Below are 18,151 nucleotides of genomic sequence, written 5' to 3'. Positions count from 1 at the left end.
CCGATCTCAGCTTGAAAATTTACATCTCTGACACAAATAACCACACGGATCTTGCTTATGTGGTGGAGGCTCCCCGTATATTTTCTGCAAGAAGCTCAGCCAACCTTCTTTGCCTCTCCCATGCAAGTATAAGGTGTATCCAAGATATCTGCATCTCCTACCTGTAGCACTGCAGTTACACGACATTCCATTTCAGTCAGCAGCAGCTTGCTCAACTCATTGTTCGCATTGATCACAGCAGTGTTAACACAGGACTGGTCATACTGCTGTTAAGATCTCCAAGAAACTCACATTTGTGTGTGTAGTTGCTACTACTTTAGCTGGGTCACCCCTAGCGCTTTAATATTACTGTTCTTACCCAGGCCATTCCCCAGTCCAGCTACTACTCATAACCTGAGCCTCTCTGCTAAAACCTTTCCACGAATTCCCTATGTCCTCTGTCACCTGGCTAAGGCCAGAACTTGGCTCCACTACATTTGGGACCACGTATCCTGTTCCTACATTGTCCTCTAACATGTGGCCTACACTCCTCCCATTGTACTACTTAGCAGGAAGAGTGTTTTCTGCTATAGCCGAGAGCAGCCCGATACCGACGCTCACGTCACAAAAACAGGACAGAAACGATGGTGACGGAAGGCGGGAAGACTGCCCGCGGACGGGACTCAAACCCACTCCAGCGTCGAGCAACAGGACTGGAGCCACCACAAAAAGTGTAAGTCAATAGCTACTTGTGCGACAACAAAGTGCAACGGACTTTCGACGCAACACTTGTCAACAGATCAAGTACAAGCCACAATCCAAATCGGGACCAAAGGGGACACCCAGTACCAAAGAAGTCGATGACGAGTAGTCAGTAGTACGGTGGAGAGGGTAAGTAATGCTGTCAGACGAAGTACACGACCGACCGAGCGGCCGTGGTGCGGCGGCATTAACGCCGGCCGCGGGGCACTCTGATGGCGAGACGGTGCAGCATTCACTAGGCTAGTGCAGCGCTGCGGCTACGCTGCCCTCTATCGTCCATCGAGGTCCAATTGCTCCAGCGATCATTCAACTTCTGCTCAGCCCCGTACCGCATTTCCATAATACTCTCTTTTGATATCGACATACACTTACCTTCTTCGCTAGAAGTCTGCTGCTCCTATTGTGACCCGCAGCTAGATGAGACTCTTCCCTTATTTCTTCAGGAAACAAGTCAAATTTATTCCATAGTGTAAGCTCAAATGCGGATGAAGAAGTTGAAGAACTGTTGCCCTTTCGCCAATTGCTTGTTACCTTTAGTCAACATGCATGATCGTTTTTCCCATTGAACCTCTCTCTTTCAAGTTTCACGTATTATAATTAGGCCTGAAGGGTACAAATCTTTGTCTCCTGCTCAGTTGCTCACTTGTGTTGTTTTTTTTTTTTTTTTTTTTTTTTTTTTTTTTTTTTTTTTTTTTTTTTTTTTTTTAAGTCCATTCAGTTCCTGAGTTCCCAACTCAGTTCCTGGCTAGTCACCCCCTTGGAAATTTCAGCCTACTACAATCTACACTGTCTGCTCTACGATCACATCAACTTTTATGATACACTGCAACACAGTTCATACGCTTAAAAATATAATTAAATCATTCAGCACACATTACAAAAAAAAGTGTTCAAATGGCTTTGAGCACTATGGGACTTAACATCTGTGGTTATCAGTCCCCTAGAACTTAGAACTACTTAAACCTAAATAACCTAAGGACGTCACACACATCCATGCCCGAGGCAGGATTCGAAGCTGCGACCGTAGCGGTCACGCGGTTCCAGACTGAAGCGCCTAGAACCGCACGCCACACCGGCCGGCAGCACACACTACACTACACGAATTTTCGTTATGTATGAGTCACAAAAATTGAGCCTACAGGTTAGCACATCATGTGTGTGATATACACTGATCAGCCAGAACATTACAATCACAGATCTGCTATAGTTATAAACCCGTCCGGGCGATGGAAGCTTCATCTAGACAGGAATGACTGCTAGTCAGACACACACGCAGTGCATATAGTAAGTGTGTGCCCCATGAAGAATGGGGAAGATATACGATATATCTGATTTTCACTGAACGCAGATTCTGATGGCCTAGAGGCTCAGCATAAGCATTTCGGAAACTGCACGACTTATCGGGTGTTTGAGGAGTGCTGTGGTGAGTGTTCTCAACACATGTCAAAACCAAGTGAAACCATGAAACTTCATGGCAGATTAAAACGGTGTGCCGGACCGAGACTCGAACTCGGTCCGGCACACAGTTTTAATCTGCCAGGAAGTTTCATATCACCGCACACTCCGCTGTAGAGTGAAAATCTCATTCTAGAAACATCCCCCAGGCTGTGGCTAAGCCACGTCTCCGCAACATCCTTTCTTCCAGGAGTGCTAGTTCTGCAAGGTTCGCAGGAGAGCTTCTGTAAAGTTTGGAGGGTAGGAGACGAGGTACTGGTGGAATTAAAGCTGTGAGGGCGGGGCGTGAGTCGAGCTTGGGTAGCTCAGTTGGTAGAGCACTTGCCCGCAGAAGGCAAAGGTCCCGAGTTCGAGTCTCGGTCCGGCACACCGTTTTAATCTGCCAGGAAGTTTCATATCAGCCCACACTCCGCTGTAGTGTGAAAATTTCATCCAAGTGAAACCATGTTCAGACGTAGTAGGGATAGGCGGCCACCCTTCATTACAGGTGTCGGATGTTTTAGGCTGAGCAGACTGGTAAAACATGACATCTGGCGAACTGTGGCGGAACTTACATCAGACTTAAATTCTGGGCAGAGTAAAGGTGTATCTGAACACACAGTGCACTGAACACTCCTAAGAATGGGGCTCTGCGGCCGAAGACCCATGTAAGTGCCAATGTTTACACCATGACATTGGCAGCCGTTATTCAAAGGGATGTGTGACCAGTGGCACATTGACGCAGTGGCAGAGTGTTACATGGTCTAATCAATCATGATACCTTCTTTACCATGCTATCTTCCAGGGGAACAGCTCCTTGACATCTATACTGGTTGACGGAGACAAGCTGGTGGTGGCTCCATTATGCTTTGGGGAACATTAACATAGGCATCCATGGATCCAGTGGAGCTCATGCAAGGCACCTTGATGGCCAATGGGTATCGCATGCTGGTTGCGGACCACGTACTTCCCTCGATCATGATCATGTTTCCCAACAGCAATGTCTTTTTTCAACAATATAATGCGAAATGTCACAAGACTAGAAGTGTGATGAACTGGTTAGAGGAACATTGTTGTGAGTTCCAATTGACCAGTTCATGAAATCTGGAGCCGATCAAAAACACTTGCGATGTGACTGATCATTGCACCCTCCACAGAATTTAAGGGAGTTAGGTGACTTGTATGTGCAGATGTATTGACAGCACCTTCCAGTGACGTAACAAGGCCTCAGTGCTTCCACAGTACGATGCATCGGCGCCGTTATTGATGTCAAAAGTGGTCAGACGTATTGGCTATCAAGTAGGTGGTCATAATGTTCCGACTGATCAGTGTAAAGTAAAGAAATAATTATTTCTGCTTACAATAACAACTCAGCACTCAAATAAATGAAGTATTTGTTAATTAACTTGTTCACTATATAATGTAGGTAGTATGTCTATGGGAGTTCTAGCTCAAAGAGCATCTCTGTGTCAATTTTCCAGGATCCCAGCCAGAGATATAATTTCCCATTTCTCCCCAACAAAAAAATTTCATTCTCCGCATTTCTAAAAATTAAATTGTACCTAAACACAATAGAAAAACAAATGAAAAAGAAAGCTGAGCTTTTAAAAAATTTAGCAAAGGAAATCTTAATTTAATTAAAAGAAAAAATCGAAATTCCCAAAAATCCCATTTGTTTATATCAAAAAGCCAAATTTCCACTTTCTCATTTAAATAATCCCTAATTCAATAATATTTATTCATTACAAATAAAAACCATTGAATCTTATTTGCCTATATTGCAAACATCAAATTCTCATTTTCTTATTCAAAAATTTTAAAATCTAATAAATTTTATTCTTTATACGAGAGTCACTCCAAAAGAAATGCACACTACTTTTTTTTTAAAAACCATCTTTTATTCTACATGTTTGAAAGTTTTACAGTGTGTAGATACATCGTTTAGGAACAATATTTTCATTTCTCCACATAATTTCCATCCCTCTCAACTGCCTTGTGCCATCTTGGAACCAACACCTGTATACCTGCACGGTAAAACTCTGGACCAACCTGTTGGAGCCACTGTCTGGTAGCATGCACAAGGGAGTCATCATCATCACACCTTCTTCCACGAAGAGAGTCTTTCAGTTTCCCAAAGAGATGATAGTCACATGGAGCCAGGTCAGGGCTGTAAGGTGGGTGTCTCAGTGTTGTCCATTCGAGTTTTGTGATCGCTTCCATGGTTTTTTGACTGACATGTGGCAGTGCATTGTCGTGCAACAGCAAAACATCCTGCTATTTCCGAAGTGGTCAAACTCGACTCAGTTGAGCTTGAAGTTTCTTCAGTGTCATCACATATGCATCAGAATTTATGGTGGTTCCACTTGGCCTGATGTTCACAAGCAAGAGTCCTTTGAAATCAAAAACCACCGTAGCCATAACTTTTCCAGCAGAAGTGTGGTTTTGAATTTTTTTCTTGGGTGAATTTGCATGATGGTACTCCATTGATTGCCTCTTCGTCTCTAGTGGAAACTGATGGAGCCATGTTTCATCACCTGTCACAATTCTTCCAAGAAATTCATCTCCACCATTCTCGTACTATTCCAAAATTTCGCTGCATACCGTTTTTCTTGTTTCTTTGTGAGCCAGTCTCAACATCCTGGGAATCCACCAGGCACAAACCTTTTTTAACGCCAACACTTTCAGTATTCTGCAAGCACTTCCATCCCCTATCCCAACATAGTGTGACAATTCGTTTACTGTGATGCGTCTGTCAGCAGTCACCAATTAATCTGGAGTGTGTGCAATATGAGGTCTTCTGCTGTGAGGACAGTCCTCAATATTGTCGTGCCCGCTTTCATCACATAACTTGCTTGCCCACTGACTAACTGTACTGCGATCAACAACAGCATCTCCATACACCTTTTTCAACCTCTTGTAGATGTTTCCCACTGCCTCGTTTTCACAGCACAGGAATTCTATGACAGCACGTTGCTTCTGATGAACGTCAAGTGTAGCAGCCATCTTGAAGACATGCTGCGATGGCGCCACACACAGGAACAGGTTGAACTAAGTTTGAAAAGAAGCAGAAAGGATATATCTACAAACTGTAAATCTTTCACATATGTAGAATGGAAACTGTATTTTTACAAAAATAGAGTGCATTTTTTTTTGGAGTGACCATCTTAAATAGAAACCATGGAACCTCACTTGCCTATATCTAAAAAACTGATGACTCATTCTCTCATTTAAAAAATTTCAAAACTGATCAATTTTATTCTCTATAAATGAAAGCCCTAACCATAAAGTCTCAAAGGTACATTATAACAGTAAATGTTTTAATAAAAATAAAAATTCAAATTTCCTTCTCTATAAATACAATGGAAAAAGAAATGAATAAGAAAGCTCAGCTCTTTACGATATTAGAAAATTAAAGGAAAGCATACATTGAGTTTAAGAGATTTACAATATTATTCTAACGAAAATGGTTACACAAACTGAAAAAGAGGAGAGCTGTTTGAGTTTATTGATTAATTTAACAGCAAACAAATAAAAAAAGAAATAAATAAGACCAAACTAAAATCTAAAACCTTAAAAAAACTGTGATCAATTGCTAAAACAGTAAAATTAAGGTGTATTTATGAACTTCCAAAAAGTCAATTAATTGATCTTATTATAGATCATGTTCACAATATTATTAACAGTGATACTGGTAATGAATTGAAAGTAAAACCTTATCAGTCCTGTAAAGTGAGCAAAATAAAAGAATATTCTAAATTTAGAAAATGTCAATTAATCGATCTTATCAAAGGAACTGTAGTTAAAATTAATAATGATAACGATTTGTGTAAACAATCTTTAAAAGAACTTCATCAATTCTGTCAAACGGAAATTTTAAAAAATTAATCCTATCTTAAGTAACAACAATTAACCAATCTTATCAATAGATCTGAAAGTAAAATTACTAATAACGATAATGAGAAGTCCTTTCAAAAGATTCTGTGAGATAAATATTAAGAAACTAAACAAAAGAGAAACCATAAAAATTTACCAGGGTTCAATTTTCTAGGTGATGAAGATGTTATCAAATCAACTAAATACAGTTATAGAGAAGCTTCAACTTTCGCAACAAGAATAGTAGCTTATGGAATTAATCATATTGATAAAACTGTGGAACCACAAGAATTTTTTTAACAAATTAAAGAAGCAATAAACACCAAATTACAGAATGTTTTATTTCAAAGGAGATCAAAAAAATTTATTATTTAATTTTATTGTCATTTTAAAAGACAAGATGAAATAAAAGAACATAATTTTAAAACATCAAACCACATCTTATTAAGAACAAGTGATTCTGAACATTACTATCAACCATGAACAAATATACTGTTAACTGAAATGAAAGAAATGTAAAAGTTATTTAATAATTACCATTACTATTAAAAAGAAAATAGTGTTTTATCTAGAACAGAATATATTTTTTATTTCTTTTTCAATTCATATTGATTCAACTTGTTCACTTTTGAATTTATTAAATATAAATCAAGCAAAAATTGAAAGTAAACAAAACAAAGCTCTTTATCCATTAGAATTATTTGGCGGTTTTTTTAAGATTATAAAGGATATAAGTTTTTACTTGGATTTTTAGAAAAGATCAAGAAGATTCAATTCTTCATTGGACTCATGATAATGATAATTCTACTCTTCCAAAAGATGGTAAAATTGTTGTTGAAAGTATGGAAATTCGTCTTCCTGTTGTAAAATATGAACCAGAATATTCACGTGAATTATAACAAGAAAGACTTACAAATCGAAAAATTTCAATTTCTTTCTTCGAACTTCAAAGTATTGAATTTGCTGGATTACAGGGAAAACGAACTTCTGTATTAGGTATTACTAATTATTATAATTCTACAGAATTTTATATGCCTTACTTTATTTTTGGTGTTTTCCAAACTAATAGAATTAACATTCAATTACTTGATTCTTCTTTATTTGGTCATCTTAAATCACAAAACATCTACATTATAAATGGAAGAAATGAAGGTTTTCCTGGAGAATTATGGAATCTTCATCCACTAAATAACTTCTTAAAATCGTATGATTCTTTAGTGATTTTAAAAGGATAATTCAATTTAATAATGATATAAATGTATCTTTTCAATTTTATTGAAAATTATCCTATTTATAAAATTAATCAGGCTAGAAGAATAAATACTTTAACTACTCAAAAAAGAATAATGAAATTACATGCATACTGCAATGAGAATATTTTATATGATACATTTGCTTATGTTATTCTGTATGGTACAATGAATTTTACTTATCATTTCCAATATAGAATTCTTACTGAAAATTCTTAATTATTAAGTTTCCCAAACATTTGGGAAAGATTTTACTTTTTTCATTCTTAAATTTTTTCTTTAAAAAAAATCCATGAGTGGTAGCACTGAAAATCTATTAAGTGAACAGAATATTTACAGTAATGGTTGTTTACAAGTGTTCCCTAAATTCTCAGAACTTAAAAAACATAAATCTCATGTAATTTCAAAAGCTGAACTTACTTACTAAATTTGGAGATACAATTTTATTACTTTTAGATGAAAAATAAAAAATTACTCTTCCAGATCGATATACTAAAATCTTTAAAAATGATGATGATTAGTTAGTTAAACTTGTAAATTTACATTTTATTTATAGAGGCAAAACAGTAAATAAAGATTGCCCAATTCATGTTATCAGGTTTGAAAAAATTTTAAAATTTTGGTATTATTCTTTGATTTAAATTAAGATTTCCTTTGCTATGATTTTCTAAGTTTTTTTAAATAGCACAGTTTTCTTTGTAATTTCTATTTCCCTTGTATTTAGGTAAAATTTAATTTTTCGATATGGGGGGAAGTGAGATTTTTTGGTCAGGGGGAACTGGGCAATTATATCTTTGGTTGGCACCCTGGAAATTTGCGTAGGAAATGCTCTTTCATCTGGAACTCTAATAGACATACTACTAAAGTAAATTTTAATGTAACATTTAATGAATGCAAACGGAATGTAAGGAAACTAATACTATGCAAGTTCCTAAATCTAACAGTTTAAGAGTTATGTTACTTTACAGAAATATGAGCTTATAATGAATGGATGTGCTCCATTTAAACTGCTCTAAACAAGAACAGAACAATATAACGGGATTCTCTTACTATACTGGACCAAAACAAAAACAAAATTGCACCTACAACCCGATTTTATAATATTTCCATCTTTTCTGGAATAATAATACATAAAGAAAAGTTAAACCTTTAATACAAAGTTTGAAACAAATCTTGTACTCCTACTTAATTTGTAATTTTTACTAAACAAACTGCTATTGAAACTAAATAACTTATCTTTACAAGAGAGCAAAACCTCACAGCTGGTGTGGGGCTCCCAACTATCACTGTTAGGTATTATAAATTATGAACCTGTTTATGGAGGTGGTTTTGTTTATGCAGGGGACAGTTTGCACTGTTTTGGCAGTTTTCTGTAAGGTGTTCATTCTGCTGGGGGCATTTTAGACATTCACTAGTGGGTCAATGTAATGGGACACCTATTAGCAGATTAATATGAGGTGTGTCCATGCATTGTCTTTATGACAGCTTGGCCTCTGCTGGAGACAATTACAATGATGGATCTGAATGTCTGAGCAGGAATGGTAGCCATTAATCCGAAAGAGCCAGTACCAGAGTGGGTATTAGTATTGGACGCTTGGTCTGGAGTGAAGTAGACATTCTGTCTTATCAAAATATGTTCCATTGCGTTCACATTGGGACTCTGGTCAGACCAGTCCATTTCGGTAATTTTATTATCGATAGACCATATGATCTCCAAACTGTCTGTCTATTGTATGGTGCATACAATTCTGTTAAATATTTTCACATCCTTCCACATTTAGTGTTTTGTTAAGCGTAGGTTGGGGCTAACTCCTAACACTATGATACTGTAACAACACCTAATCCATACTTCACTTTTGGCACTAATACATGATGCATGGCAATGTGTGCTAGGCATACGCACAAACCTAATTCTTAAATCTGGTTACCAGAGGGCACAGTTTGATTCATCAGTCCAAATCAATACAAAATTTGTGGTTTTTGACGACCTGATCGACCACTCGACCACTGTACCCCATTTTTTTAACTCTTCACACACAATCATTGTTATAGCTAGACTACCGACGGTAATCTGAGACTTACAAATGATCTGCAGCTTTAGAATGATTTTGCAAAGTTTCTGACATTTATGAAACGATGGAAAGTGGTCTCTTACTTGCATGTGTTCTACATAAGGCTTTGTCCTACATTTTACTCAAATCACTGGGATTTGCTAGATACACTTAGCGCAAGTGGTTTCCAATTTATGCACACATTTTCCTCGCACAGCTTTGTGCACTTTAATCAGTTATTGCGGGTTTGTTTTGCTTTTGCATTGTATAATACTATGATTTCACGTTTCTTCTTTGCTCCTTTACTTACTGTTACTTCAGCATACAGTGTATCTGATAGAACAACATTTTCATCCTTCTTTCCCTAGTATTCTGGTCCAGTAAGGGAGTGGACTGTATTTCTTTAGCTCATCAGAAATTTCACTACAGATCGTATTTATTCCATCAACTGATGACGTTTTATTTTCTTTAAATTTTTTAGCAATTTGAAGAGGTTTGAAGGATTTATGCGTCATTAGTTTTATTCTTCGATTTAAAAATGACTCCCCAAGACGTAGAACATTGCACTTCAGAAGATACTTGTAAAATAAGCGTCTTCTGAGGCTGATGTTTATCAGTGAGCACTCCTTGTTTGGCATGTGTGCAGGTTAAACATTAAAATGTTATTCCAGCTGAATCTCTTGATGTGCTGTTATGATTACCTGACTCTCTGGATTGCCCTCATGGTTTTTCCCTCGAGCTGCTATGGGGAAAATTATGCCACAGCAGTATTGGGCTCTGGTGATGTGAGAGGTTTGGGAATGACCCATCTTCTACATGAGCAATCTGTTGGAATCTTATACGCAGCAGCGGGGTGCGTGTCTCTTCGTGCAGCAGACGAGCTGAGTGTAGCCTCGGAAGATGCAAAGCGAGCTTAAGAACCTGATTCTGCACCCTCTGCAGTGCTACTGTGTCAATGTTGACGACTTTCCCCAACAGCACGGCAGCGTACACTTAACACAGGACTCACTAGGGAGACATAGAGCGTAGGGGAAGGTGGGGGAATTACACGCATGTGGGTAATCCCACCCAGGCTGATTTACGCAGTTTGGATGGCGCAAGCTGTTCCCAGTTGGTGCTACAGCCTGCCAGCAGGAGTAACAACTACTATGCAGCTTACGCCAGCCATTTTACAGTGGAATTGTTGGAGCAGTGAATTATTGTCTACTTTTGGCGTGTCTCATGTAATTTTGGTCAGCTGTATTTTGCAAGGTAAGTGCTACTATAAGTTGCTTTAATGTAATTCTTGCATATCAACTACTAATCCTAGATGAAACCTTTAATTTAATTGTAGATTTGTCCTGCTATTTGAATTATGTGCCGAGTTATACTTAGGTTAGTCATCGAACTTACAGTGGGGTAATGCCACGCAGCTGTTGAAGTGCGTGTTATTCCCCCTTGCAGGTTATATTTTCGATACTGACGAGTTTTTTTTTTAAATTTCAGATGGGTAGATATTATAAAAGAAAAACCCAGAAAACAAAATGGACACAAGAGGAACTTTTTAAGGCTCTTGATGCCATCAAATCTGGAAGAAAAATAAGAGAAATATCAAGAGCTTTCGGGATTCATGAAGCTACTCTGTGAACGAGAATGAACGTTAAAAATACCGAGGGTCCAAAACTTGGAAGAAACCCAACATTTTCGACAGAACAGGAAAATGAGATTAGGGTTCATGTTATTACAATGTCCAAGCAGTTCTATGGCATTACATGCATCCAACTGCGAAAGATTGCATTTGAGCATGCAGTGGCTAACAACATTGCAAACAATTTTGATAAGTCATGTAGGTTAGCTGGAAAGGATTGGCTAGCTCTATTTTTAACAAGAAACCCGCATGAGAAAACCTGAAGCAACTAGCATTAACAGAATACAGGCATTTACTGAAGAAGAGGTTAATGCATATTTTAAAAACTTTGCACATATCTTTGAAAAATATAAATTTAATGAGGGGCGAGTGTTCAACGTCGATGAAAGGGGCATAAATACTGTACAAAAGTCCGAGAGAATTTTGGCTCCTAAAGGTGTTAAACAAATAGGTGGGGCCACGTCTTGGGAAAGGGGGAAAAACGTGACTGTGATATGTTGTTTCAGTGTTGCTGGTACCTACATCCCCCCTACGTTTATCTTCCCAGGAAGAGGATGTCAAATCTCTTAAGTAAAGATGGGCCAGTTGGAGCAATATATGTTTGTTCCGTCAATGGCTGGTCCAATGAGTCATTATTTCTCAAATGGATCCAACATTTTCAGACCAATGTAAAATCATCTATTGATTACCCTGTGCTGCTGATTTTAGACAATCACAGCAGCCACATTTCACTTGAAATTTTTGAATTTTGTAAAAAAAGATTCTATTTTCATGGTAACCATATACCTCCACACACTTCTCACAAGCTTCAACCACTAGATGTTACATTCTTTTCTTCTTTGAAATCAGCCTTCAATCGTGTATGTGACATGTATATGAAGTCACAGGTGTATCAAAAAATTACACCATGTGAGTTAGCAGGACTTTTTAATAAGGCGTATATTAAGGTCGCTACCATGGACAAAGGGCATCAGGGTTTAAGGCAGGTGGGATTTGCTCTTTCAATCCAAACAAATTTCAGCATGATGACTTACAACAATGTGAGATCTTCAGATTTGTTTTCCTTGAAGATGGAGAGGTTCCGAATGCAACAAATGGAAATGAAGTGGTTGCATCTACAAACGAGCCACATATTCCCAAAAGGAGTCAAGAACAGATTCCTGGATCTCCAGCAGAAGATGTTCCACTACTAGTAGGCCTAGAAGAGGTCACAACATCAACTAAGAGGGCATGTGTTAAGCACGTTAGTGTATTTCACATATATCCTGTTCCTAAACAAAAACAACTTCTTCCTAAGACGAAACAAGCCAAGGGAAAGCCTAAGGGAAAGTCAGAGAAGAATAAACTGCTAACAGAGTTATCAATAAAGAAACAAAAAGAAGCCATGAAAAAGAAAGCTGAAGGACACAAGAAAAGAAGTATTAAGGATAAAGCAGATAAGAGCAGAAATCTGCAAGTTACAAAAGTCTCGAAGAAGAAACAGACATTGTATAAGAAGAAACACCACCAAGAAAGTGAAAGCAGCAGCGAGAATGACCTAAATCTGGACTTGCAGAACATTTGTGATGACGATGAAATGGACGATATTGATCCATTGGCGATTCCAGAAAACGTATGTTTAGTTTGTGGAGAGTTTGGGAAAGATGGAGAACTATGGTACCGGTGTATTTATTGTAGCAGATGGAGTCATGAAGAATGTAGTGGCTGGAACACTCCAAAAGGTTACAAGTGCGATCTTTGCTGTATGAGAAAAATGAACTCTTTTCACATCAATAAAAATGTAAAAAACGAAAATTATAAGAGATGTTAGTAGAATTACATTATTTCGTTCTTAAATATACTGTTTACTACTTGTAGTAACTAATAAGCAAATAAAAATAGCAAGTATTGTACATTTTTCTGGTTTGTTTGTTTTGAGTGTTATTACCCAGTACTTTGCGTGCCATTACCCTCAGGGGTGGGGAATACCACGCATTTGCACTTTTTTTTATTTTAATGTTCAAAATTAAGATACTGTTTGTAACTATTTACAGACGATTGGAATACGTGGAGAAATGTCCATTGTATGGTATGTACTTATTTTCGTAGGTTTTAATGACGTATCGAATGGTTCACATCGATTTTTCCTTAGGTGCGTGTATTTCCCCCGCTCTCCCCTAATAGCGTAATACCGTGGCACGGACGCACCGATGACCGACGATTATGCGATGGATACGCGGCGCGGGCCGCCCCAAAGCTCTGTTTCTAGTGTCACGTATATGTGGCGCCCATGTGACCCATGATCGAGGGTCACGCAGAGCTATTTCGCGGTCTGCGTCCGTGGGATGCGGCCTCCCACGGTGTTAACAGGTGGCTGATGTGACAACAGCATCTTTCGGCTGAAAATTACTGCGTGGGTCTTGGCGGTTATGAATTTCAAGCGCCACTTCGTCGATCATGAACCCGATCTGGAAGTGGCGTCTCATCGTCTGGACACTCATGCTGCAGGTGAACAACACTGCATCATCGGTGTGAAGCGTCAACTCTACTCGCGCCACTCGCGGTGCATCAACATTCTACAAGGAGTACAGCAAGGGCCTGACTATCGACCCTGCGGCACCCTTCCATGTATCTGCCGCTCGGTGGATGACATGTCGTCTGTACTCATATGGATGGTCGTCCCAGCGAGATAAGACTGGAGGAGAACAAAGTGTGACGTCAGTATCCCGTGGAGAAAGAGTTTGTGCGCGAGGCCATCGAGTCGAAAGCCCTGGACGCATCGAGAAACACCGTCCCACATCGCCTGTGTCGGCAGTCACAACAGCCGGTGAGAGATGGAGTGGCCGCTCTCAAATCCGAACTGTTCGTTAAGTATGAAGCTTTTTTGAATGTTGTGTTGCATCGGCCTTTCGCTGTTCAGCCACTCGGACACATTCGAGAGAGTTGAGAGCAGGCTGGTGGGACCGAGACTGGCTTTCTGACGTGCGTACTTTTGGGTTTTCAGAACAGCCACAACTTCCGCATGTTTCCATGCGGAAGGATGGGCTCCTGAACGAAGTGTAATAAAATGGGACACCTGCAGCTGTACTTTCCATGTTATTCATTATATAGCTACCAGTTTTAGTGATCCAGTACACCATCTCCAGGCCTTAACTGACGCTAAGGGTATGATCTCCAATTATATACTCTATGCCATCAGTGGCCAATAACTATGAACTGGTTTCATAGACTGTAACAGCGATGTTGTGTATGAAACCACCAACTACCAAGTGACTCACTGCTTCCGGCATTTCTGTGTGCTTGATGTTGTCTGAAGCAGTTCTGGCAGCAACCACTAGCACATTTTATTCCTGGACGCGTGCTTCTGCGGGGGAACGACGAAACTGTACTCTTCTTCCTGTTTTGATGTTGACAGAGCATCTCTTTTCTGTGATACTTTTTCGCCCGTGGCCTGTGTATGGTGACCTAAGGGTGGAAACATCCTCGTCTGTTACAGAAGCACATCTCCACAAGAGTTTCATGGCCTACATGGGCCCATCGTGTGACTTGCCGTTAGGGAATCGATCATCTGGTACAAAGGGTTTGCTTTGTCTGCTGGAGCATCTTGTACTGCCATGTCAGGTGTGGCCATGGATGACTGCGATCTCCTGTCAGCTGAGATGGTGGTAGAGGACTGCATCATAGCGATGTTATTTTATGGGACACAAACCATCGCCATCACAGTCGAAAATGTTGCGTTGTTCTCTTTGTGCCTGTAGAGCAGGTTGCCTGTGGCAAGGCATTGTGTAGCAATGAGTATGTCATGTCTGCAGGCACACTCCTCCTATCTGATTGAATTTGGTTGTAGCGATGTGCATTCATGGCGAAGGCTGCATCCACATCCGCATTTCAACCCCAATTTTCTACTTGTGGCGTTTCTCTCTTGCTCTTGGTCTGAGCTCAGGATCGAGTCCATCGAAATAGTGGGAAGGGTGGAGGGGGAGGGGGGCGATCATCTCTGTGTGGCCCTTCTTGCAAAGCGACGTTCTATAATGATGAAAAATTTCTCTTTATGAAAGCCTCGCCAGTCAGGTCTACGCCATACTGCCACCTGCACTAGAATGCAGTGCCAATGCCCGTGGAGCATCTTCGTTATATCCCGCCTCCTTTACACTGTAATCGCTCCCCACACCTTCCCGCATGCTGTGTAGAGTGGAGGGTGGGTAGTGATGGGGTTGAGGAAGGCTGGGTGCAAACTCCATTCCCTCAGCGCTTCTGCAGCCCCTGTCAGGTATGGAAGTTGTGTTTGGCCAATGCTCTGATATTAGTTGGGTGAGGATGGGGCCACAATATCTGCTGAATGTGAAGCCAAAATCTCTGTTCATCAGCTCTTTGGCTATTCGTATTTGAGTAGCCTCCATCACAACACAGACTTAGATGATGTGGTGCATCTACATACTTCCATTTCTTCATATTCCACTGAGTCCCTTGGGGCCATTCAATATTTGGGAAACGCTGATTTTGTTGGTTGCTTAAGTTCGGTGTGAATTCTGTGTTTGTTATATCTTTCTTCAATTATCCGCACAGTCTACCTGACACATGCATTACCACATTTAGAGGGGATGAGGTAAAGGCACAGTGTTTGGAGCCCCAAGTCGTCTTTCACTGTACCTCAGAGTGCATACATTTTCGGAGGTGGACGGAAAACGCGCTTAATGTTAGTAATCAAGCATTCCCTTATTATATTTCTGCGACAAATAAAATAACGCTCTATACCTTCATAACTATCAACATGGCAACTGATCGCCATCAGTTGCTGTGTTTCAAAAGGGCGTCCAGAACTTTGAATTAAAATGTAGTCTTACTCATGCAGGGTGAACATTAATAAAACCGACAAACTACAGGGAAGGATTCCTGACTGGGAAGAAAGGAAAAAAGGTGCGATGATCATGTGTCCAGGTCGCAGGTTCGAATCCTGCCTCGGTCATGGGTGTGTGTGATGTCCTTAGGTTAGGTTTAAGTAGTTCTAAGTCTAGGCGACTGATGACTTCAGAGGTTAAGTCCCATAGTACTCAGAGTGATTTGAACCATTTTGAACATGTGTCCAGAAATGCATCGTGTCCACTGTAGATGGAGGTAGCGAATGAAACTTCCTCTGACCCCAGGCCACGTGTTTCTTGTGTACTACAGGATGTGTGATTGACGCAGCGTACTTTAAGAAGCAAAATAATCCGTTATTTGCGGCTGTGTACAACCAAGCAGATGGAAACGGTAGTGAGGCAACACTGCTATACCAAACAAATCCCCTTACAGACACTGACCACATATCACAAAATTTCAAGCGCTTTTTGGGCATTTGTGTGATCATGGATCCTTTCAAACAGACAAACGTCCAGGAAGGTCACGGACTGTGCGTTCACCAGGCTTGGAGAACTAGATTCCACAGGATACTAACATGAACCCTAATACGAGCGCCAGGCAAATAGCCCGCCAACGCGGTGTAAGCCAAAGTACGACTGTGTGTATCCTGCATGACTGTCACCTGCAACGAGTGCAAGGATTATCAACAATGGATTTGCCTCTACAGGAAGAATTTTGTCTATGATTTTAGCACCAGACCATCACAATTATGTGGTTTCTGCTATCGTTTCTCTTTACCAATGAAGCAACATTTAAAAGAACTGGCATCATCATTTTGTACAATTGTCATCAGTGGGCTACACACAAACCTCAGGGCATGGCTCAGGCGCCTTATCAGCGTTTTTTCAGTATCAACGTGTGGACAGGCATTCCTAGCGACCATATACCTAGTCTGGTCATTATTCCACAACATGGAATTGGAAGAACGTACCTAGACTTCCTATGGAATACACTGTCTGGGCTGCTCAAGGATTTGTCCTTGAAAATACCATATGTTACGTGTTTTCTGCGTGACGGAGCACCACCCCACTTCCACTGGATAGTCAGCCTTAAATGCCTGTATTTTTGCCTCTCGGGGCATCTGAAATGAGTTGTGTATGCTGAACCAGTTCCTGGTGCGCCGATCCTTCAGCATCGTGTTCTTGACGCCTGTGACACTATTTGGAGAGAGGCTGGAAGGCGTCAAAGAGTGCAGCAACCCGCGATGCCACGTGTGAACGTGTACATTGCATCTCATGAAGGCCACTTTAAACACCTGTATTGACATGGATGCAATGCAGCTGTGTACTGCATTCTGGGACGATCTGTTGCCATTGCATGCACACTTTACATTTCCAGACACATGTCCTTAGGACCTCTCTTCCTCTATTTCTAGTCAGGAATGTGTCCATGCAGTTTTTCGGTTTTTAGCCTGTATTTTAATGTGCGAAGTCACCTATGGTCAAGAATAATCGTAATAACAATAGCAAACGTATGAGCCAATGCTACGCTGCTATCAGCATTTAAAACACACCTCCCAATATTAATTTCTCTGATAACCTAGGCCAGTTTCTAAGATAAAAGCGGAGTCCTCCATATATGTCGTGCGACGGCTCCACTCAGTACTGGCAACTGACAGACACGCAGTACCTTAGGTTACGCCAAGCCGTCCTGATCTGAGCTCGATTCGCTGAGAGCCGGCCACAGCCCCGCACGGCTGCTAGAGCTGCCCCACTGCACTCCAGCACAGCTGCTCTTCACATTGTTCAACACTCGCCAGCGTTAGTTGCACCATCTCACCACATCAAGAAGCGTTTTAATTAGTTATAATATACATTGCTCATTAATTGCTTACATACTTCATGTTTATACAAAGATTATATAACTTGATGTTGTACATAAGTACACTCTAATTTTCTTTACTAAATAATAGTTTAAATGTTAAAAAGAAAGTTCATATTTTAAATTTATTTTTCATTGTCTCCATAAATGAGCTTTCCGCTCTATTTCTAGGTCGAGTATTTCCTTCTTCGTATATATTAAGTGGTTTGATACAACATGAAGTACTTAAAATTGGATAAAAATTTAAATCCAGTAATGACGAAAAAGTTTACACGGTCTCTCAGTGCGTTATCAAGTTCTTCTCGTGGTTTCTATTCCCCTTCCTCTTACAATTCCCCCTTCCCATTTCGAAGATTTCCATATCTTGTCTACTCCCTTCTGGCTTCACTTTTTTGCTTGTCACTGGTTTGCTACCTGAGCTCTTGATGTTCATACACCTGCTTGTTTGTTGCCCAAAGGTGACTTTAATTTTCCTA

At 40.0% G+C, this 18,151-nt stretch overlaps 1 protein-coding gene across 1 annotated transcript in view; it reads left to right on the top strand.

Annotated features, from left to right (window-relative positions):
• The first annotated feature begins 12,360 nt into the window (after nt 1-12,360).
• Nucleotides 12,361-18,151, top strand: part of LOC126425228 (collagenase-like) — a 54,214-nt gene continuing 48,423 nt past the window's right edge. Inside the window, exon 1 of the mRNA XM_050088184.1 lies at nt 12,361-12,640. Within this exon, the coding sequence (XP_049944141.1) occupies nt 12,361-12,640 (280 nt within the window). The remainder of the gene's footprint in view (nt 12,641-18,151) is intronic.

Source organism: Schistocerca serialis, chromosome 10 (assembly GCF_023864345.2).
Source record: "Schistocerca serialis cubense isolate TAMUIC-IGC-003099 chromosome 10, iqSchSeri2.2, whole genome shotgun sequence".
Lineage (NCBI taxonomy): Eukaryota > Metazoa > Arthropoda > Insecta > Orthoptera > Acrididae > Schistocerca > Schistocerca serialis.
The sequence above is the reverse complement of the archived record's forward strand: the minus strand, read 5'-3'. Positions and strand labels throughout refer to the sequence as shown.